The 22,129-nt window shown below is 42.3% G+C and overlaps 2 protein-coding genes and 2 non-coding genes across 4 annotated transcripts; all 4 read left to right on the forward strand.

Annotated features, from left to right (window-relative positions):
• The first annotated feature begins 1,297 nt into the window (after nt 1–1,297).
• LOC116193351 lies at nt 1,298–1,460 on the forward strand. The gene has a single exon (XR_004154262.1). It is a non-coding gene; the product is annotated as a U1 spliceosomal RNA (small nuclear RNA).
• Nucleotides 1,461–5,021: 3,561 nt separating this feature from the next.
• LOC116193094 lies at nt 5,022–6,731 on the forward strand. The gene is made up of 2 exons (XM_031521848.1): nt 5,022–5,106; nt 6,014–6,731. Exon 2 carries the CDS (start codon nt 6,017–6,019, stop codon nt 6,440–6,442), a length of 426 nt encoding a protein of 141 aa, XP_031377708.1. The 5' UTR covers nt 5,022–5,106; nt 6,014–6,016; the 3' UTR covers nt 6,443–6,731.
• Nucleotides 6,732–13,622: 6,891 nt separating this feature from the next.
• Nucleotides 13,623–14,665, forward strand: LOC116192173. The gene is made up of 2 exons (XM_031520638.1): nt 13,623–13,827; nt 13,904–14,665. Exon 2 carries the CDS (start codon nt 13,961–13,963, stop codon nt 14,546–14,548), a length of 588 nt encoding a protein of 195 aa, XP_031376498.1. The 5' UTR covers nt 13,623–13,827; nt 13,904–13,960; the 3' UTR covers nt 14,549–14,665.
• Nucleotides 14,666–18,346: 3,681 nt separating this feature from the next.
• On the forward strand, nt 18,347–18,507 carry LOC116193398. The gene has a single exon (XR_004154304.1). It is a non-coding gene; the product is annotated as a U1 spliceosomal RNA (small nuclear RNA).
• Nucleotides 18,508–22,129: the final 3,622 nt, after the last annotated feature.

Raw genomic sequence — 22,129 nt, forward strand, 5'->3', positions numbered from 1 at the left:
TCGGAATCAGCACTTACATGCTTCGTGGGATCCTAGATCTCCCATGGAAAATATAAAGAGAAAATGTCGAGTTTATAAGAGAGTTGGGTTTCGTATCTTATCAATTTGAGTTTTAAAATGCACACTGACCTAATCTCTTTTAGGCCCGTCAGAAATTTAACACTTTGTAAGATCATCTGGATGAGCGCGATAACCAAGGTTAGGCATAGTGCAGGGAGGGCAGCGATGGGCTAGGCTAGAAAGAAGTTGTTAATGCCACAGTCGATATGTAACTGAGACTGATTCTCACTCGGTGGACAAGATTTTTGCTAAGGGAGGGATAATTTTCAGTAGAGTTGGCTCTTGAGCCACTCGTTCGAACCTTATGCGTCAGCTTCTCAGCCAGTATGGCGGGGCACGCAACTGATACATGGCAGACTGACTGGCGAATCGGGTTAGCATGTTTCCCTTGGAAGTCATCCCCTGACGCGCGATTCAGCTAGTTACTCTTTTAAGATGACAAAAGGGAGCACTGCTTTTATATGTATTACCAAGCTACTCAACGAAACATATATCTTGTTGGCTTTCTATATGGATTATGGAACATGCAAACAAAGTCTATGCTCGAGTCATATATAGTTCAATAACAGATAAATGTATATATATCTTGTAATTAAATCGAGAAATATTACTAATTCTTTTTTAAGCTTTATTCGTTCCATCAAGGGTGGAGATTACCGGTTGGTAGTTGCTGTCTTAGGATGTCATTTATCCCTGCTCTCCGCTCAAGAGATCTGTTGATGGATTCGATCAGATGCATATGGGCCTCCAGGACACCCTTATGGAATTATAGGTCTAAATCCCGGAAACAAGGCGAAGAATCGTTCCTTACGAACTAAATTTTCAAGATGCAGAAATTTGATGTAAGAGCGATTGCCTTTGCCGTAGCTTTATCTTCACAAAAGATATAGCAGTAGCTTTACTCTCGCTGTAATCAGTGGAAGCAGCAGCATCATCTGGGGACGAGGAAGGATGACCTGGTGGTGCAGCGCGTCGTGGCAGTGATGGACGGCAGGAAACGAATGCTAGCACGTTTGAACAGGTGACGGCTGCTATGGCGTGCGTGCTGGTGCAAGGGTCCAAATCCATCGCTAATATTGCTCTGAGAAAGTATATACAGGACACAAATTAACGAGAGTGGAAGGGGCAATGTATAAAAAGGACTGGAGAGAAATTTGAATAATACCACATCGGCGAGCTTAGGAAAGGAGACGAGAACATGGGGATTATAAAAGGAAGGGTCAGCTAAAGGGGCAACATACTTACCTGGACGGGCTCCAATGGGCGATCAAGAAGGCTCATGGGCTAGGCTTGGTGACCTTCATTGCACTTGGAAGGGGTGCCAGCCTAAGGTCGGCCCAAGTGGTCGAGCCTACGTCATAATTTGTGGCAGTGGGGGCCTGCGTTCGCGCGGCCCCTATACAATCTCCAGTTCAAATTTCTGTTTTCAGCCCGATGTTGGCTTTTTCTGCTAGAGGAGAAACCAAGGGATGGAATTTTAAGACGGGCCGTGAGGGGACATAACTGTCTCGAGTTACATGCAATTGCATCCTCGCACACAGCACTCGAGTCGAGTGACTCGTCCTGAAGGAATGAGCCTGCTCGAATGGACGACTTTCCTTGGTAACTTTGAAAGCTCGGGGCTAACCAGCCAATGGAGATGCCGGTGGCATGAATGTAAGGGGCAGTGGGATGATGGGGGTGTTGCGGGGCAGAAGTCTTCGTATGGTGCTGGCCGAATCAAAGATTCTAAGCTTACATTGACCCTAATAATAAACTGGCTCATCTGGGTCTAATGTAACTTCGTGTTCTATAAATAGCTGATCCACGCCAGATATCGTCGAGGCAATTAGACGAAGCGAATGGAGGCCTGGCAAATTCGACTTTTTCCGCGTGAACCTCTTATCGAATGCAGTAGTGTTTTCAGCCTCATGGATTTTCCGAATACGGCCCACTTGAAGATCAGTGGGCTGGACTAGAGAATATAATATCCAAAAGCAAATGGAAAAATACAAAATTCCCTCCCCAAAGTATAGATTGAGTTGCAACTAGACCCCTGCATATTTGACTTCTGGCCAAAGTTGACCAAATATCCTATGCAGTTATCGTAATCAGTACACGTCGTTTTAAGGAGTTTGGCTTAGTAGTAAGGAGGAATTTAAGTATCCACTCGATCCCGGATTCGAAACCCCTTGAAGCCACTGTAACGTTTTTGGCGTGATTACCCGTTTTGTGTGCTACCGGGGATTTACGGAGTCTCGGGATTAGTCTGGCAAAGCCCAAACACACCGGATTAGCCAAATTTTTTTTTTTTTAACTTTGGAGAAAAATATCGGAAAAGGAACATTCTCCTGGTAGGACGAATCTCACTCAATAGATATTCAATCTCCTTCTATTCTTGTTTTCCACTTCTCATGCCCTCGTTAATCCCACGTGTTTGGTTGTTACTGTTCTGAATGCCCTGGACCAAGGACCCCGAGGTCAATTGGGGACTTTGGAAGGTTTCCCGAGGACCCCCTCCGACGCTCAAATTAGAGTCTTACTAGAGAGAAGATTCAAATCACAATATAAGAACAGTGAATTGGCTTGTACATGACTGTAGGATTGATATTTATACTGAGATGACGGAGATTGTGCCCCAACTATCCTGGGCCTGTTAGATAGCTAATTGGGTCTGAGCCCATTAAATCGGGCCGAGTCGGGCGCGGGAATTTATCGGCCCGAGTCAGGAGAAGCTTGACGAGCCCCCTGCTGGAGCGGGAAGCTCGGCGAGCCTTCCGTGTATTGGACAGGCTCAGCGAGCCTCCTGTAGGCATGGGAGGCTTGGCGAGCTTCATGTGGCGTGGGAGGCTCTCCCGTGGACGTGGCCGAGCCTCCCGTGGACTTGGGAGGTTCATTGGCGAAAATTTCCGCGTTCAAGGGCAGCTTCTCGGGTTTGCTCGGTGACAAGCTTGATCAGGGGTTCACGGGATTGCATTCCTTCAGGTGGGCTTTGGCCTCCAACTTGAAGGGTTTTTTTTTTTACTATGTTCTTCTCCTTTGACCTCCACATACCATTCTCTTCTTCTGCTTTGACCTCCACATACCTTTCTCTTCTTCTCCCCTGATCCTTACCTCTTCCACGCGCTCTGCTGGTCGACCGGAGCCACGCGCCGCCATGATTCCGCTTGCGGACACCTCTGCCACCGCCGCTCCTCCCGTGCTTCTCCTCTGCTGTCGCCGCTCCTCCCTAAGTTCTCCCTGCGCTCTCCCGCGGCTCATAGCCATCCTACTCCTCCTCTATAATCGGAGCTTCGAGCTGGGCAGGGGTCGGGAGGTGCCGCTGCTCCCCACGAGCCTCTATGTATAGACAAAAAATATTTTACTTGTTTTTATTTCAACTAAATTTTTAAAAATTGATTATTATTATTATTATTTGAAAGGTTATATTTAAATTCTTAATTTTAATTATTTATAGATATATGCAAATTATTATAAATTGAAATAAGTAGTTAAAATTTATGATTATTTACAAATTTAATTTAACTTTAAATTTTTACTCGCCTAAATACCTTATTAATGAGGGTATTATTGTAAATTTTCATTAACTTCCCATCAATCTATATTTGATACCAAATGTTGAGATATTATATTACGATGTACCTTTCTAGAAATATAATATACTTACCGACATTGTAATATAACATTTTCTAAAATGAGATTTCTGAGCTTACTTTCCCATAATCTAATATTATTCCTTGTAATTCAACAGTAGCGGAAACTATCATAGCTGCTAACACGGGATGGATTATGGAACTAGAGCCAGGTTTGTGTCGGGACATCATTGACCAGAGGACTTTTGATAACTGGAACGAGTTTATATGCATGATCCACATCAGCCTCAGATGGTTAGTCCACGAACGCAACTGTTCGACTGGAGGACTTTTGATAACTGTGAAAGCTCGGGGAGGACTGCCGGATGGCGATGCCAATGGAATGAATGCAATGCATGGGCAGTGGGATGTTGTGATGGCAGCAATAGTCGTGTGCAGGAAAATGCATATATTAGATTAACACGAGATGTATTCTGATTATTAGTGTTGTTTTCCGATGTCAGGCACATTTCAGTCAGTTTCTGGGATTCTTGTCGGGGTCTTTCTTAGCGACATCGATGAAAGAAACAGTTTGTGCAAGATTATAATTTTTAGAAAAGGGTTGGACAACTCTAGTAAACGTGACAAATACTGGGGACAGAGCCTTTGGAGATGATTTTAAGGAACTTGACACTCCGATGAATTAGAGATCCTACTTCCCCTTAATTTAGGTACTTCCCTACAGATTTTCGTGACTTTCATCTGACAGGATCTTATTGTTGACAAATGCTATTAATGATAGTGATTGCGTGCGAAAAATTGAGTGATATGTCAGGCGTATGAATCATGCACGCTTTCCTAGTATATCTTTGCAAGCTCTCCCCAAGCACCTACGTTCTCGTCCTGGATATGCATGCACATATATTATCTGTGGGCTACATGGCCTTTGTATTCTCCGTGAAAGCCGGTAGTTCCGCTAGTTCAGATAACGAGTAATGCCCACCAAGAACAGACAACATCCATTATGTTGCCAAGACTGCTTCGATGGCACGGCCTGTGACAACAGAAACCTGGTAAAAGAAGCCATCCAACTGATTGAACATAGAAGAAAACAGAAGTAGCTGGAACGGAAAAATCTTTCCCAATGAAAAGCTCAGGGAAAACATGGCCAAAGAGTTACCGTCCACATTCAATATTTAGTATATTTAGCTTTCATCAAGCCGACATCCAGGTGGGTCTAACTTACAATGTCTGTATAAAATGCACGTCACTCTTGACCTTGACTAATACAACATTGTGCATAACAGCTACCGTCGCCAGTTAATTTCCAGGAAATTTCTTCTCAATTTCGCTTTCAAGTAGAGCTGACTTTGAAGGCCACTGATAAAAAAAAAAATATTCCTATAAAATTCAGGGAAGTGCAAAGTATGCTATAATTTTTTCCCAGGGTCTCCAAGGTCGACTGCTTGACTTTAGATCGAAAATCGTGCTAGAGGTAAGAATTTAGGACGAGCTATCATTTTTTTTCTTTTCATTCGGCATTAGTTCAACTTGCTATTTTAGAGGTAACTGCTCCTCAAACGAATCAGATGCTTTTCAAGCTTGCTTTAAGGTTAATGGAACTGATCACTCTCTTAGCTGTTAATTGGATGCGGATATTATAAGCATCTCTCTGCAAACGTCACATATCTGTTTTATGTTTCCATATTTTTATATTCAAGATTACTTTTCTCGAATTCTAATGCTGTAATGTTGTCTAGGATCCGTGGCTCATCTATAAACCTAAAGCTATGCTGCGCACCCTGTCCATATCTTCGATCTAAATTGGCTTTGGCGGGTGATGGGGGGCTATGCTTTCCCATGATTGCACTGCTTACGAAGGTGTTATTTGAAGTTTGATGGCCATTCTTTCTTACTTCCCACTGGGAAATAATTAGGTGATCTTGTCCTTAGACCTTCCCGCGATTCCAGTCGAGCAATTTTCTACTTGAATATGCTTGTTTTCATTTGCTTAGCTATGAAAGGTCGCCTGGGGAATCTCAGTGAATTGCCAGAGACAGGGAGACATATTAGTGAATAAGTAACAAAACCACATCTTATTCAACGAGGTAAACATTTTAGATTACACGGTTGTGGCCTCTAATAATGCCACACGATAGGCCTCCAAAAACTATTCTAGCCAACGTGTGAGGGGGGAGTATCAGTAACAGATAAATAAATCACATGGCCACAAAATCTTGATATTGCTAGAACTGACCATAGAAAACGTAGTTCAAAAATCAATCAATTTGAAGGCCTGGTCAGTAAGGTTACAGGGGTACGAAGATGGTGATCCTACAGAAGATTATGTATATTGAGTATTGACTCGATCTATTCATCCATGTTTTTCTCACACCCAACAGCATATGGATTTTTCGTACAAATCCAACTGGACATGGCTCTGCAGAACTGCAATTACAAACATATGCTGCTGCAGGAAAAGGCGCCACAAGCCCCGTAAAGGTTCGGAAAAGACCGGGATGGAACCTGAACTGGGGCTTGTACCGAGCGATGAGTTTCCAGTCGAATGTTCTGGCTTTGAACCGGGGCTTTTACCAGATGAACTTTCTGGCCCCTCAGAACCTTCAGACCGTTCATTTAGGAATGACCTGTTCAAGTGGAGGACCTTTGATACCAGTGGAGGCTCAGATGGACCAGCCAGTGCTGATGCCAGTGGAGTGACTGCTACAGGTGGGCAGAGCTGTAACAGTGGCAATGTCTGGGCCAGACAGGGGTTATCGTGGTGGCAGAAGTGGTGGTGCACTGGCGGAAAAGGCCTTGCAGATGATTAGTCAAAATAACACTTGTAACTATGAGCTATTTCCTGAGTTCGGTGACCTTCCGTCAATCAACGATGTTTAGAAGTCAATAGACCTGATCGATGAGTTCTTGTTTCCACTATCTGTAGATTGGTTCAGTAAGAAAATTTTCCTTCTTTCCGTAAAAATAGGTTATTGCCTCTAGATCCCGTGAGATTTTCAGTGCTTTGATTATTGAACTTTTGACTGTTTCTTCTTACTTTTTGATGAAGTGTGCTTATGGAAAGTTTATAATAACTCAACCATCTCCAATTGACTGCTACCTCTTCCCATATGCATTGAATTTCCGAATAGAACAGAAGAGCTCGGAGATTATTCCTTCTGAAGGAAGTTCTCGGACTAATTTAAATTTTCATCTATCAAATCTTGAATTGTGATGTCTACATGGATAATCCCTGTGATTGACCTGTTTTAGTAAACCTGCATATTAAGAGAGACCGATCTGGTACAGAGAACTTTTTTTCATCATGAGCTTTTGCTCAGGTGATTTCCAGCCAGTTCTTGATGCCCCGAGTTCTCCATGTCTCGGTCTTTTGTTTTCCATATGGAGTGACGAGGGTCATCACCAGCAAGACTCAAGCAAAGCAGTGGTAACACGCAAGACGGGAAGGTGGTTGATGAGGTACAGGATCATGAATTTGAAGGATGAGGTCATACTCTCGCAATAGCTAAAGTACTTTGCCCGAGACCGATCCTGTCACTCTGTCAAACCATGGACTTCCAGGGCTCGCTCCAGCAAAGAAAGCAAGGACGATCATCTTGAACTGGATATCGAGGCTTTGTCATGGCTGTGCTGGTGCTGTGATTCATCCCATGGTTCCAGACACGTGTGCGTCCCACTCCAAGTTACTTATAGGTGATTGAATGTATTATAGATCGCATATTCTAATAAACTAATCTTTTCAGAGCACGGAAGTATCTTAAATTAACACACAACATTGTTGCTTCGGTGTATTTTAAATGATTCGGTATATCTAGCTTTCATAAAGCTGCTGTCAAGGGTAGGTAATTCTAAATGATAATATCCCTTGTATATAAAAGGCATTTCACTTTTGACATTTGGCTAATACTATATTAATTTGCATCCAAGCTATCATCCCTGGTGTATTTCCAGGAAAATTCTTCGAGGTTTCACTTTCAAGTAGAGTTGAATTAGAAGATTATGGATGTAAAAATTACCTGAAAAGTCAGAGAGCCACAGAATATATGTTATATAATAAGCCGGATCCCAATCGCTGATTGCTTATATTTATATAGAGCCGACATTAACAGGGAGCAGTGAGTCCGAGGCAATAATTTCAGGACGAACATCATGTTCTTTTCTCTCAGCATCAGTTTAGGGACGTGTTCTTCTGGAGGTAACTGCTGCTCAAACAATTCCAGTGCATCAATGTTTTATCTATTTTTATGTACAGAATTGAGGCTATGAATGCGATTTTGTAGCTAACTCTTGTGTGTGAACTACTGTTAACTGAAGGAACTAAATATGAATACAATCAACAGAAGAAAACGAACAACAGGGAACTGGGAAGTAAAAAGGGCTTTCTCTTATTTGTTAGAGCACTCTAAAGATAGCTGAGTTTGGATTTCTTGTGGTGTCCAAGAAACATCGGCTTATCTAAAAGCTTCAAACTTGAACCTGTAAGCTAGAATTTCTTGTTAGGCCATTTTGCTTTGCTCGGCGATGTGGGACATGCTTTCCCCTATTCGGATCTTTTACAAGTTGTTATTTGATTCTGGAGCTCTTTCCATTGCGGCACTTGCTGTTTTCTGTTTTTCTTGTTTCAGGCGAAGTACTTTTATACTTGACTTACTTTTCTGTGCTCAACGACAGATATCTACTCAGCCAACGCTCAGTTGATTGCTTAGACGTCAGATGAAACTTCTTGTCCTCCGTTCTGAGTAGAAATATAGGACAAAACAAAGTTAACTTTGAGGCAGTAAAATGTCGAACAGATGGAGTTATTGCTTATGTTCAATCCTGGTTGTGCTACTTGTTGTATGCACGAAACTTGGAATCTCCAAAGCTGAGCACAGGGAGCAAGAGATACATTATCACCAAAGATCGTTGTGGAAAAAGCCTGTCAAGGAGGACCAATGCATCATCAGGACTGATTCAAAGCAATCGCTCACAAGAATTATTGATGACATCAAGAAATACAAAATGGAATTGGACGCAATGTGTGGAAAAGGTGAAAAAGCTCAGAATGAATTCAAAAGTTCAGCAGAGTTGTGGATGTCAGAAAAGCAGGCAAAAGCAGAAGAGCTTGCAGAACGACTGAACGAGAGTGGAGATTCGAACTTACTAAAGAAGTCAGGGAAGTTGGAGGGGGAACTCATTATCAGTGAGCAAAACGCTGTACAGCAGAGACGGCAGACCTGGCCCCAGCCCCAGCGTACATCTGAAATCCTATCAGTCAGTCGATCCCTAAAATCATCACGACGTGAGAAGTGGAAAAATGTAACTAAAGAAGTTGCTCACGGCACAGCATACTCTTGGGTCCCTTTTGGGCTCCCTTGTGGGGGCTTCCTTGACAGTTCGATGAAAAACGGGCTTTTCAAAATGGCAACTTTTGATCCCAATGGAGGTGGAGAAGGAAGTAGCGGTAGCAGCATAAACAGTAGTGAGGGACAGAAAGGCTCAAGCTCGACTGGCACCCAGGAAGGTGGTAGCAAGGGTCGACGACCTGGGAAGTCACTGTGGAAGCAATGGTGTTGCTTTGGGAACGAAAATGAAGATGATAGATAGGACTAGTACGGAGTGTTTTTTCTTTTCTTTTCTTTCCTAGTATGTCCCTTCCTTTTCGTTTATTTGGTTTTTCTCCATATACTACTTACACAAATAGAGAGGATAAAGTGTTTCTAGCCTTTGTGGTGACCAGCTATAAAACTGTCTGATGTGTACGTGTTTAAGAACATCTGCTTGTGAATATTGAAAGCAAAACGGGCTCGTTCACAGAACCCTCTGGCATTCTGTTCTCCTTGAAAAGACTGCTAAATCTCGATGATCACTTAATTTCATTTTCCATGGAGAAGAAAAACTTACCTCTGCCTGTTTTAGCATGGTAGGAAATGGTCAATTCTCTCAACTGATGGGAACATGGCTGGCTTGAAAGGAAGTCTTCCGTCATTATTGGATTGTTGATTGAGACCAATGATGATGAGATTACTACATGACCAAGATGGAAGCAGGAGAGCATTGATATATCTATTACTGGAGGATGCCAAAAGGGCCTCGGAAATGATTGACTGGGCTAAGGACTAGGAATAATTTGTGGCAACGGGGGCCTGCATTCACGCAGCCCCTACTCAATCCTCACTATAAAAAAAATTAATCCATTTGCTCTGTAAAGCATAATCATGAGTTGGGACTACGTGGCCCAATGATAAATTGAGAAGATCTTGCCTGCATTGAATTCCGAATGACAAACTCGGAGATTACCAGAAGGAAGTTCTCGGACTAATTAAATTTTCAATCAATTTGATGTGTGTCTACATGATAAGCTGTGATTGACCTGATTTAGTGGAACCTGCATATTAAGAGAGTTCGATCTGGACAAGAACGTTCATCATGAGCTTGCTCAGGTGATTTCCAGCCAGTTCTTGATGACCGAGTCATGTTGGCTTGTCATATGGAGTGACGAGGGTCATCACCAGCAAGCAAAAAGCAGTGGTAACATGAAGACGGGCTAGGTGGTTGATGAACAGAAGAATTTGAAACACATACTCTGCAACACAAAACTCCCGAACTATCCTGTCTCTACTCAACCATGGACTTCCAGGGCTCGTTTTCACAATCTCAAGATTGGTTGCTGGATATCGAGGCTTTGTCATGGCTGTGCTGGTGCTGTGATTCATCCCATGGTTCCAGACACGTGTGCGTCCCACTCCAAGTTACTTATAGGTGATTGAATGTATTATAGATCGCATATTCTAATAAACTAATCTTTTCAGAGCACGGAAGTATCTTAAATTAACACACAACATTGTTGCTTCGGTGTATTTTAAATGATTCGGTATATCTAGCTTTCATAAAGCTGCTGTCAAGGGTAGGTAATTCTAAATGATAATATCCCTTGTATATAAAAGCATTTCACTTTGACATTTGGCTATACTATATTAATTTGCATCCAAGCTATCATCCCTGGTGTATTTCCAGGAAAATTCTTCGAGGTTTCACTTTCAAGTAGAGTTGAATTAGAAGATTATGGATGTAAAAATTACCTGAAAGTCAGAGAGCCACAGAATATATGTTATATAATAAGCCGGATCCCAATCGCTGATTGCTTATATTTATATAGAGCCGACATTAACAGGGAGCAGTGAGTCCGAGGCAATAATTTCAGGACGAACATCATGTTCTTTTCTCTCAGCATCAGTTTAGGGACGTGTTCTTCTGGAGGTAACTGCTGCTCAAACAATTCCAGTGCATCAATGTTTTATCTATTTTTATGTACAGAATTGAGGCTATGAATGCGATTTGTAGCTAACTCTTGTGTGTGAACTACTGTTAACTGAAGGAACTAAATATGAATACAATCAACAGAAGAAAACGAACAACAGGGAACTGGGAAGTAAAAAGGGCTTTCTCTTATTTGTTAGAGCACTCTAAAGATAGCTGAGTTTGGATTTCTTGTGGTGTCCAAGAAACATCGGCTTATCTAAAAGCTTCAAACTTGAACCTGTAAGCTAGAATTTCTTGTTAGGCCATTTTGCTTTGCTCGGCGATGTGGGACATGCTTTCCCCTATTCGGATCTTTTACAAGTTGTTATTTGATTCTGGAGCTCTTTCCATTGCGGCACTTGCTGTTTTCTGTTTTTTCTTGTTTCAGGCGAAGTACTTTTATACTTGACTTACTTTTCTGTGCTCAACGACAGATATCTACTCAGCCAACGCTCAGTTGATTGCTTAGACGTCAGATGAAACTTCTTGTCCTCCGTTCTGAGTAGAAATATAGGACAAAACAAAGTTAACTTTGAGGCAGTAAAATGTCGAACAGATGGAGTTATTGCTTATGTTCAATCCTGGTTGTGCTACTTGTTGTATGCACGAAACTTGGAATCTCCAAAGCTGAGCACAGGGAGCAAGAGATACATTATCACCAAGATCGTTGTGGAAAAAGCCTGTCAAGGAGGACCAATGCATCATCAGGACTGATTCAAAGCAATCGCTCACAAGAATTTTGATGACATCAAGAAATACAAAATGGAATTGGACGCAATGTGTGGAAAAGGTGAAAAAGCTCAGAATGAATTCAAAAGTTCAGCAGAGTTGTGGATGTCAAAAAGCAGGCAAAAGCAGAAGAGCTTGCAGAACGACTGAACGAGAGTGGAGATTCGAACTTACTAAAGAAGTCAGGGAAGTTGGAGGGGGAACTCATTATCAGTGAGCAAAACGCTGTACAGCAGAGACGGCAGACCTGGCCCCAGCCCCAGCGTACATCTGAAATCCTATCAGTCAGTCGATCCCTAAAATCATCACGACGTGAGAAGTGGAAAAATGTAACTAAAGAAGTTGCTCACGGCACAGCATACTCTTGGTCCCTTTTGGGCTCCCTTGTGGGGGCTTCCTTGACAGTTCGATGAAAAACGGGCTTTTCAAAATGGCAACTTTTGATCCCAATGGAGGTGGAGAAGGAAGTAGCGGTAGCAGCAGCATAAACAGTAGTGAGGGACAGAAAGGCTCAAGCTCGACTGGCACCCAGGAAGGTGGTAGCAAGGGTCGACGACCTGGGAAGTCACTGTGGAAGCAATGGTGTTGCTTTGGGAACGAAAATGAAGATGATAGATAGGACTAGTACGGAGTGTTTTTTCTTTTCTTTTCTTTCCTAGTATGTCCCTTCCTTTTCGTTTATTTGGTTTTTCTCCATATACTACTTACACAAATAGAGAGGATAAAGTGTTTCTAGCCTTTGTGGTGACCAGCTATAAAACTGTCTGATGTGTACGTGTTTAAGAACATCTGCTTGTGAATATTGAAAGCAAAACGGGCTCGTTCACAGAACCCTCTGGCATTCTGTTCTCCTTGAAAAGACTGCTAAATCTCGATGATCACTTAATTTCATTTTCCATGGAGAAGAAAAACTTACCTCTGCCTGTTTTAGCATGGTAGGAAATGGTCAATTCTCTCAACTGATGGGAACATGGCTGGCTTGAAAGGAAGTCTTCCGTCATTATTGGATTGTTGATTGAGACCAATGATGATGAGATTACTACATGACCAAGATGGAAGCAGGAGAGCATTGATATATCTATTACTGGAGGATGCCAAAAGGGCCTCGGAAATGATTGACTGGGCTAAGGACTAGGAATAATTTGTGGCAACGGGGGCCTGCATTCACGCAGCCCCTACTCAATCCTCACTATAAAAAAAATTAATCCATTTGCTCTGTAAAGCATAATCATGAGTTGGGACTACGTGGCCCAATGATAAATTGAGAAGATCTTGGGAGGCCTGAAAGTTGCAATTGCAAACATGCGCGCATCTGACCAAAACCGGGACAGAACCAGAACAAGGATGTGTGCCTGTAGATGATAGCTAGCTATGAGTTTGCAATCAGATTTAGTGGGCTGCTTCCTCCAGACAGTTCATTGAGAAATGAACCGTTCAAGTGGAGGACTCTCGATATATAACAGTAACGCTTTTTGGCAGACCAGTCATTGGCTATGACTAGAGGTGCATACTAATTCACAGGCAGGCAAAAAGCTTGTAGGAATGGAAAGGTCAATGACAGACGGGGGCTAGCGTGGTCTGCCGGAAAAGGCCCCGCAGAAGAATAATTAGAACAAAACACACTACTCCATGAACAAAACACAAAACTCCACGAACTATTCCCAATGTTGGGTGTCGTCTACTCAATCATCGATGTCTAGAAGTCGGTTGACCTGATGGATGACCTCTTGTTTTCACAATCTCAAGATTGGTTGCTGTAAAATATACGTCATTTCCTGTAGATCCAGTAGGTATTCACCTTTTGATTGCTTTATTATTGTTGCTATTTAGAAGTCTTGCTTGTGGAAGATACATTACAACCATCTCCAATTGACTGCTTCCCTACCTTCCCCCATTGAATTTCCTGAGTGAATAGAAGGCAGTGAGATTGTTCCTTCCAAAGGAAGTTCCAGGACCGATTCAAACTTCTACATTCCCAGGAAACTCGCTCTCAATTTCACTATCAAGTAGAGTTCAATATTGAAGGCTACAAATGTAAAATTTCTACGAAATTTCAGAGACACGCAAAACAAGGTGTATATATAAGGCTGGGTCTCCAAGGTTGATTGTGTAAATCTAGAGCCGATATCCATCGGAGGCAGAGTGTTTCAAGGCAATTATCAGTTCAAGGCCTGTCCTTCTAGAGGTAATTGACTGATCATCGCCTTTAACTGAAAAACCTTTTCTGTGCGTAATGTCTTTTTCACCCGTAACTTTTCCAGGAGAAAGACGTAAACGCCAGAGTTAGAGAGGTTCTTCCTTATCCACTCATCAACAACATGGGTGAAGATGGAATGGAACCCAGACAAGAAATGGTTGATGAAGTCCATTCACTGCTTCCTCCGGCTATTATTGAGTCGCAGACAGAGGAATTGGATCAGGATGATGACCGTGGTACTGAGCTCCGTCATCGGCAAGTGAAAGCCATTGGCTCAGTTTCGTCAGAGGAAAACATGGATGAGTTTATCGACTATAATAACGAGAATACCACGAGTATTAATTCCGCAAAGACCATCGTTTCAGCACCTGCTTCTGCGTCCACATCACGAGGTCAACTTGCAAACCTGCAGGTACGCAAGAAACGAAAGAGAGAGGTGATAGTTATAGATGATATAGACGAATGGTCTGCACCTTGCCCGCCTAATTTCTTCAGCTCACCCTCGGATGGTTCTTTTAGAAATGAATGGTTCAAAATGAGAACTTTCAATGTCGAGGAAGGTGCTGCAGCAACAGGTGCTGGTGAGAGTATCGATGGAGGACAAACGGTGAAAGAGAATGGAGCAGCAGCAGGGGATACGGGAGGGAAACATAGCACCTCTTGTTTGCCCTGGTGGCTCAAGGGAAAGACCAACATAGGAGAAAAATAAATTGCCTATTCATCATTTTCTTGTACTCAAAACTTCCTTTTGTTTTTCATTTGTCAGCATCGATGTTTTGCCAACTATTTGAATGTTTAACAACTCAATATCTCCTCGAGCTATCAATTGAAAATGTAAGTTGGCTCTTCAACCATGACCACAGGGAGAGCATCGATTTTTCGAGGTCAGCTATGTTAGATGTAACAGTTATATGTTGCACATACGAGTCGAACTTAACTTCAGCTAAGCAATCGTGTTTAAGGAATGCAAATGCTGTTGCCAAGATAGGTTTCCTGATGTCATTCAAACAACATTCAAAAGGTAATGGAAGGAAATTGCATTATAATTGGACTCAAACAAGCCTTTGAAGGAAGAGGAGAGGGCCTCTGCATTATTTGCCAGCATGACTGTCATTTAGCATTTGTATAAGTATCATATGAGTAAAAACCCTTCGTTCTTAACATTAGGTACACCGAGATGTTTGTTAGCCTGTCCGAAGAGACGACGAGAAAGGCTATGTAACATTTCCAATGCAGAGAGACACTCTTGCCAAAATTAAATGAATAACTATCTAGTGGACAAGTGAAGATTAGAGAAATCGCCGTCCTTTGCATTTGAGGAGTTAACAAAGCAACGTATTAAAATTAACGCACACAAATTCAACAAATTAAACTCGGCTAAATGTAACAATCAAAGTGGAGCAATGGCAAGGAAGGATATTTTGTTATTCTTTGTCTAGGCCTTAATTAATCGTAGATGTCTGCTAGTGAAATCTCCGATCCCAGGAGACCCTCCAAGACAGAATGCTGTGGCATTTATTGGACAGGAGAATAATTATTTGGTAAATCCTATATATATCTTCCAAGTGCCTCTAAGGTGCCGAGGCATATTCTGGATATACACGGGAGTGTATTTGTTGTCAGAATCCTATGTATTTGTTGGCTACCATGGAATACCCGCCAGGAACAAAGAACATCCACAATGCAGGCAAGAAGCCTCTGATAGCATGGCCATCGACAATGAAGCCCGCGAAAGAAGCCATCAAGCAGATACTCGGAACTGGGAAGAAAATGGGTGAAGAAAGAAAACAACCCGAACCAAATACCCGCCAGGAACAAAGAACATCCACAATGCAGGCAAGAAGCCTCTGTTAGCATGGCCATCGACAATGAAGCCCGCGAAAGAAGCCATCAAGCAGATACTCGGAACTGGGAAGAAAATGGGTGAAGAAAGAAAACAACCCGAACCAAAAAACGTTGACGGAGTTCATTCACAGCTTCCTCCAACTATTACTGAGTCACAGGTGAAGAGATTGGACCGAGATGAGAGTGGCGCTGAGCTTTATGGTCGGCATGTCAAAGCCATTGGCTCAATTTCATCCAAGGCAAATGTGGATGAATCCATTGATTGTAATGACGAGAATCCTACAAGCATCGTTCCCATCCCTTCAGAACCCTATCCAAAGCCTACGACACAACGTAAATGTGCAAACCTATGGGCAGGCAAGAAACCAAAGAGAGATGAGAGAGTTTTTAGGCCCAACAATGCTTACAAAGGCACTGTCGCTTCAGTATCACCCTTGAAAGATCGATCATTTAGAAATGAGAGGTTCAAAATGAGAACTTTTGATGCCAGGGAAGGTGATGCAGCAGGGACGGGGGTCGGTGGGGGTAGGGAAGGAGGACAAAAGGCAGAAGTCGGGGCATCAGCAATGGGGGGTAGATGGAGCATCTCTTGTTGGCCTCGGTGGTTCAAGGTAAAGACCAACAAAGGGCAAAATTAAGGTGTCAGATAATTCACGCTTGGGTGTCAGCTTGTCCCGACCCTAATCACGAACTATTTATTCATGGTTGATTTCGATCTTAGCCTGCGATAAGTTCGCCTGGCGCAGCATATGTTTCGCAAAATGCACCCATATGGTGGTTAAAATTTGCTTCTACATGAAATTTACTTTTTTTCCCCCTTTTTATTTGTTATAAAGTCGATTTTTTGCCTACTATTCGATTGCTTAACAACTCAATTTCACCTCAAAACTATCATTCAAAATGTAAGCTGGCACTTCAAACACAGCGTGGGTGTGAGCATCGACTTTTCACTCAGAAAATCCAGTCCAACTGCCTTTTGAAGGGTTCTAAGGAACCTGGACGAGACTACTCTTTCCTTTTCTTCAACTGCTCAACAGCAATTAGTATGCTAAACCAAAGCAGATGTAAGGCTATACGTAGCCCGTGTGAAGTAAACTTAACTTTATGATAAGGGAGGATTTATCCATGAAATTGGTACAATTTAGACTTGGTTTTATGTTGTTTTCATGGTATTTGATGCTTGAATGACGGTTTCTAGGAAAACTTGTGCGAGAAAAGTGTTGGAGGCAATTTGATGCATGTTCGGGATGAATTGGAGACCATTGAAGTATCAACATGGAACTTGCACGGATGCACAATTGATGCGGGAGGAAGTTCATAATCAATCCCCGATTTATTTGCAACTCCAAGGATTCCCCTTTAGTTACAATGAGAGTTTTTAAGAAATAGGTTCATTACTGTTTCCTATTTTTGAGGGACATATATAAACCTAAGGATCATCTAGGTTTAGGGTTTTTTAGTTTTTGGAGAGGAGAAACTGGGAAAGGAGGCAGGTAGTTGCAGAGTGTTCTTCCAACGATCGTCAGTTTTCATGGGTTCCTGCATAACCATGTGTGGTTAATTCGTTTCGTTTGACTTGAGAACGGAAATCTCACTGTTTGGTTGTGAGGAACAGGTTTTAATATTTTGATTTCAGCACTTATTCATTCTTGAATGTTATCGTTACAAGTATTCTCTCACGGTCGTGAATAGGATATTAGGAAGCTAGCTTATCGACGACTACTACGGTGTTTTTAGAAATCGATTTGAAGCAAGACTAATTAGGAACGAACGATAGTTGCCGCCCTAATTGGTTAGAGAATGATAGGACGAGTCAATTAATTGACGAATTGATTTATCGCTCGGGTTAAGGCATCATTGTGCTTAAAGCCGTTGCTTAGTTAATTAGGAAATCGGTCGATACCTTGTTAACTACTTGATGAACTTACTAGTTAGACGGTGTTTTGACTAGTTAGAATTTAGATGCTAGTTGATTCCTTGCCGTTGCGGGAACTCGACTCTTAGCGACTGAAATTTACATTCTGATGCTTCTATGATCACTCAAACGCTAGGTGGTTTTCGAACTCAAGTCATATGTCTCCTGGTTATTGATTACTGACTCTCCCTTGCACTTTTAAATTGTTTTTGCTGCAATTTAATTTCTTGATTATCAAAATTCTCCTTTCGTTACTTTTGCTGGGTTATTGGTTTAGAGAATCCCTTAGCCTCATTTGGGATTTCGACTCGGCTCTCACTCTTTTCTTACTACAAGTTATGGGGAAACCGATTTTATTTTGGGGGCTTTGACAGGCCTTGCCACTTTAGCTTAACAATCAAGTTTAAGAAATGCAAGTACATTCTTTTCCAACAGAAGGCTTGTAGAGGGACAAGATGACATCGCATTGAGTTTACACACGTACTTATGTTGTACCAGGTATGGCACTTCCCTCAGATGGTCCATTGAGCAATGAAATGAACTGTCCAAGATGGGAGGACTTTCCAATAGCTAAGGATGCACTGTGATGTTGGCGGAATTATGGAACGGGAGACAAGGCTGTGATAATGGATGGTGAGGTCGGGGACAGACAGAGTCAAACATGAATAATGATACCACATCGAAAAGCTTAGCAAAGGAGATGGCGAAGAGGGGATGATAAAGGGAAGGGTAAGCTGAGCGGGCAACATACTTACCTGGACGGGCTCAATGGGCGATCAAGAAGGTTCATGGGCTAGGTTGGTGACCTTCATTGCACTTCGAAGGGGTGCCAGCCTAAGGTCGGCCCAAGTGGCCGAGCCTACGTCATAATTTGTGGCAGTGGGGTCCTGCGTTCGCGCGGCCCCTAACTAATTCTCAGTAGAAAATTAAATGCACTTCGATCATGTTTGAACCAATTCTCAGTAGAAAATTAAATCCGCTTAGATCATGTTTGATCGTCTCGACATAGAGTGGGCTGGATAGAGTTTTGCTCGAGAAGATGAAAATGCCCCCTGCCCCATGTTTGCGGTTGAAGCTGGAAATGGGCGATGGAGGCCAGAAGCCCGGCAACCAACGCCCCCTGCAAAGTCGTCGGTGGACCCAGAATTCGCTGGCCTGCAGCAAGCCCCACCATATCATAAAATCTCCCTTCCCAAATATGTCTTATCTCCTCTTTATTTTAAATTTTTTTTTTCTGAAATTGTTTTATTTTGAAAATTAACAAAGATTGTTATTCTATATTCTTTTGGTAAGTAAACTGATATTTAATAATTGTGATCAATTTTAATTATTAAAAAATATTTAATAAGATTTTAGTACTTTGATCATTGAAATTCTCTTTGTTTCTCGAAGAAGTCTTTGTGTGTGGAAGAAGGGCATGGAGATTCTTCCTTCCGAATGAAGTTCCCGGAGTGAAGGTTCCTTCCAGGAAACTTGCTCTCAATTTCACTATCAAGTAGAGTTCAATATTGAAGGCTACAGATGTAAAATTTCTACGAAATTTCAGAGACGCGCAGAACATGGTATATATATAGGGTCGGGTCTCCAAGGTTGATTGCAACGTAAATCTAGAGCCGATATCTGGAGGAGGCAGTTTGTTTTGAGGCAATCATCAGTTCAAGGCTCGTCCTTCTAGTTCTGGAGGTGATTGATCATTGGATCGGCTTTAACTGAAGAACCTTTTTCTGTGCATATTGCCATATTTTTCCCGTCACTTTTCCAGGAGAAAGACGTAAACAACAGAGTCAGAGAGCTTCTTCCTTATCCACTCATCAACAACATGGGTGAAGATGGAATGAAATCCATACAAGAAATGGTTGATGAACTCCAATCACCACTTCCTCCAGCTATTATCAAGTCACAGACAGTGGAATTGGATCAGGATGATGTCCGTGGCACTGAGCTCCGTCATTGGCAAGTGAAAGCCATTGGCTCAGTTTCGTCAGAGGAAAATGTGGATGAGTTCATTGACTATAATAACGATTTTGTAGCTAACTCTTGTGTGAACTACAGTTAACTGAAGGAACTAAATATGAATACAATCAACAGAAGAGAACGTACAACATGGAACTGGGAAGTAAAAAGGGCTTTCTCTTATTTGTTAGACCACTCTAAAGATAGCTGAGTTTGGATTTCTTGTGGTGTTCAAGAAACATCGGCTATTCTAAAAGCTTCAAACTTGAACCTGTAAGCTAGAATTTCTTGTTAGGCCATTTTGCTTTGTTCGGCGATGCGGGACATGCTTTCCCCTATTCAGATCTTTTACAAGTTGTTATTTGATTCTGGAGCTCTTTCCATTGCGGCACTTGCTGTTTTCTGTTTTTCTTGTTTCAGGCGAAGTACTTTATACTTGACTTACTTTTCTAAGCTCAACGACAGATATCTACTCGGCCAACCCTCAGTTGATTGCTTAGACATCAGACGAAACTTGTTGTCCTCTGTTCTGAGTAGAAATATAGGACAAAACAAAGTTTAACTTTGACGCAGTAAAATGTTGAACAGATGGAGTTATTGCTTATGTTCAATCCTGGTTGTGCTACTTGTGGTATGCACGAACCTTGGAATCCCCAAAGCCGAGCACAGGGAGCAAGAGATACATTATCACCAAAAATCGTTGTGGAAAAGGCCTGTCAAGGAGGACCAATGTGTTGGGGTTAGGGATGTACTCAACCAAACAATAACACAGCGATTAATCTTCCTCCCCTTCTAGTGTAATCGAGATAGGAACTAATCAAATCAACCAACAAGCAGTAAAGTAAAACAACACCAAGAATTTTACGTGGAAAACCCCAATGTGGGGAAAAACCACGGGACCAACTCCGAATCAACGATCCACTATGAAGGTTATGCAATGTCTTTCATCAAGGGTAAACCCTTGGATCACCAAACTCAAGAGAAACACTCTCTTGGATCACCCAAATACTAAATTCGTCACCCACACCGGGTGGTTCACAAAATCAGCTGAAACAGCACCTACAGAGCTCGAATAGAAATTCTGACCGTTCAGAAGTTAGCCCCACGTGTTGTGAAGCTGCTGTCAAAATTTCGTCCCAATCGGAGTTCGTTTGATATCCCGATCGAGGTTTGATCTCCAGCTGCGCGCTGCCACTGTTAAGCAGAATTCCTCTGCTCTTCCGCTCTTCCTCTGTTCTGCTGTCTGCTGTCTGCTTGCGGCTGCCCTTTTTCTGCTGTCTGCAGCTTCTTTCTTCTACAGCCTTCTCCTATATACTTTTCTGCCGCTGCTGCTATTATATTATATATATATATGCCGCCTAACAAATATAAACCCTAACTAAAATGGGTCTTGGGCCTATTAAAGCCCGATAAAAGCCCAATACAATTTGAGCCCAACTTCCTCCAAATTGGAGGGAAGCCCAACAAACTCCCCCTCCCGACTATTTGGAGGCTTCAAGTATACCGGCTATACTTCGGCAAACATGAAGTTTCTCCCTAGCAAGAGGTTTTGTCATCATATCAGCTCCATTCTCATCAGTGTGCACTTTGTCTAGCTTCACCAGCTTGGACTCCAACACATCTCTAATCCAATGAAACTTGATATCGATATGCTTCGACCTCGAATGGAAAGTGGGATTCTTGCAAAGATGAATTGCGCTTTGACTATCACAGTGTAGAACATACCTTTCTTGCTTCAAGCTCAACTCCTGCAAAAACTTTTGCAACCACAACATCTCCTTGCAACCTTCGGTCACCGCAATGTATTCGGCTTCCGTTGTAGACAAAGCGATGCACTTTTGAAGCCTTGATTGCCATGAGATAGCTCCCCCTGCAAAAGTCATCAAGTATCCCGAAGTGGATTTCCGGGAATCGATATCTCCTGCCATATCTGCATCCGTGTAGCCCACTAACTCCGGCTTACCAGTGCCAAAGTGTAAACACACCTTGGATGTTCCTCTGAGATACCTCAGAATCCACTTAACTGCATTCCAATGCTCTTTCCCCGGATTGGAGAGAAAACGACTAACCACACCAACAGAATGAGCAATATCTGGCCTTGTACAGACCATGGCATACATTAAACTTCCTACAGCTGATGAGTAAGGAACTTTCTTCATCTCTTCTTTCTCCTTCTCACTTGTAGGACATTGCTTCGAGCTAAGTTTGAAATGAGAAGCAAGTGGTGATGAAACTGGTTTAGCATTACCCATGTTGAACCGATCCAAAATCTTCTCGATGTACTTCTCTTGAGAAAGCCAAAGTTTTCCACTTGATCTGTCACGAGAAATATGCATCCCAAGGATCTGCTTTGCCGGTCCCAAATCCTTCATGGCAAAGGACTTGCTGAGCTTTTTCTTCAACTCTGCAATCTTGCTCATATCATGACCGACAAGCAACATATCATCCACATATAACAGTAAAATGATAAAATCACCATCCGAGAATTGTTTCACGAACACACAATGATCTGAAGTTGTCCGTGTGTAGCCATGGCTCAACATGAAAGAGTCAAACTTTTTGTACCACTGCCGAGGT

The sequence above is a fragment of the Punica granatum genome, chromosome 1 (genome assembly GCF_007655135.1).
Source record: "Punica granatum isolate Tunisia-2019 chromosome 1, ASM765513v2, whole genome shotgun sequence".
NCBI lineage: Eukaryota > Viridiplantae > Streptophyta > Magnoliopsida > Myrtales > Lythraceae > Punica > Punica granatum.

Bases quoted from the DNA above. Each gene is read 5' to 3' on its own strand.
- LOC116193094 (XM_031521848.1), top strand. From the start codon at position 6,017: ATGGATTTTTCGTACAAATCCAACTGGACATGGCTCTGCAGAACTGCA.
- LOC116192173 (XM_031520638.1), top strand. From the start codon at position 13,961: ATGGGTGAAGATGGAATGGAACCCAGACAAGAAATGGTTGATGAAGTC.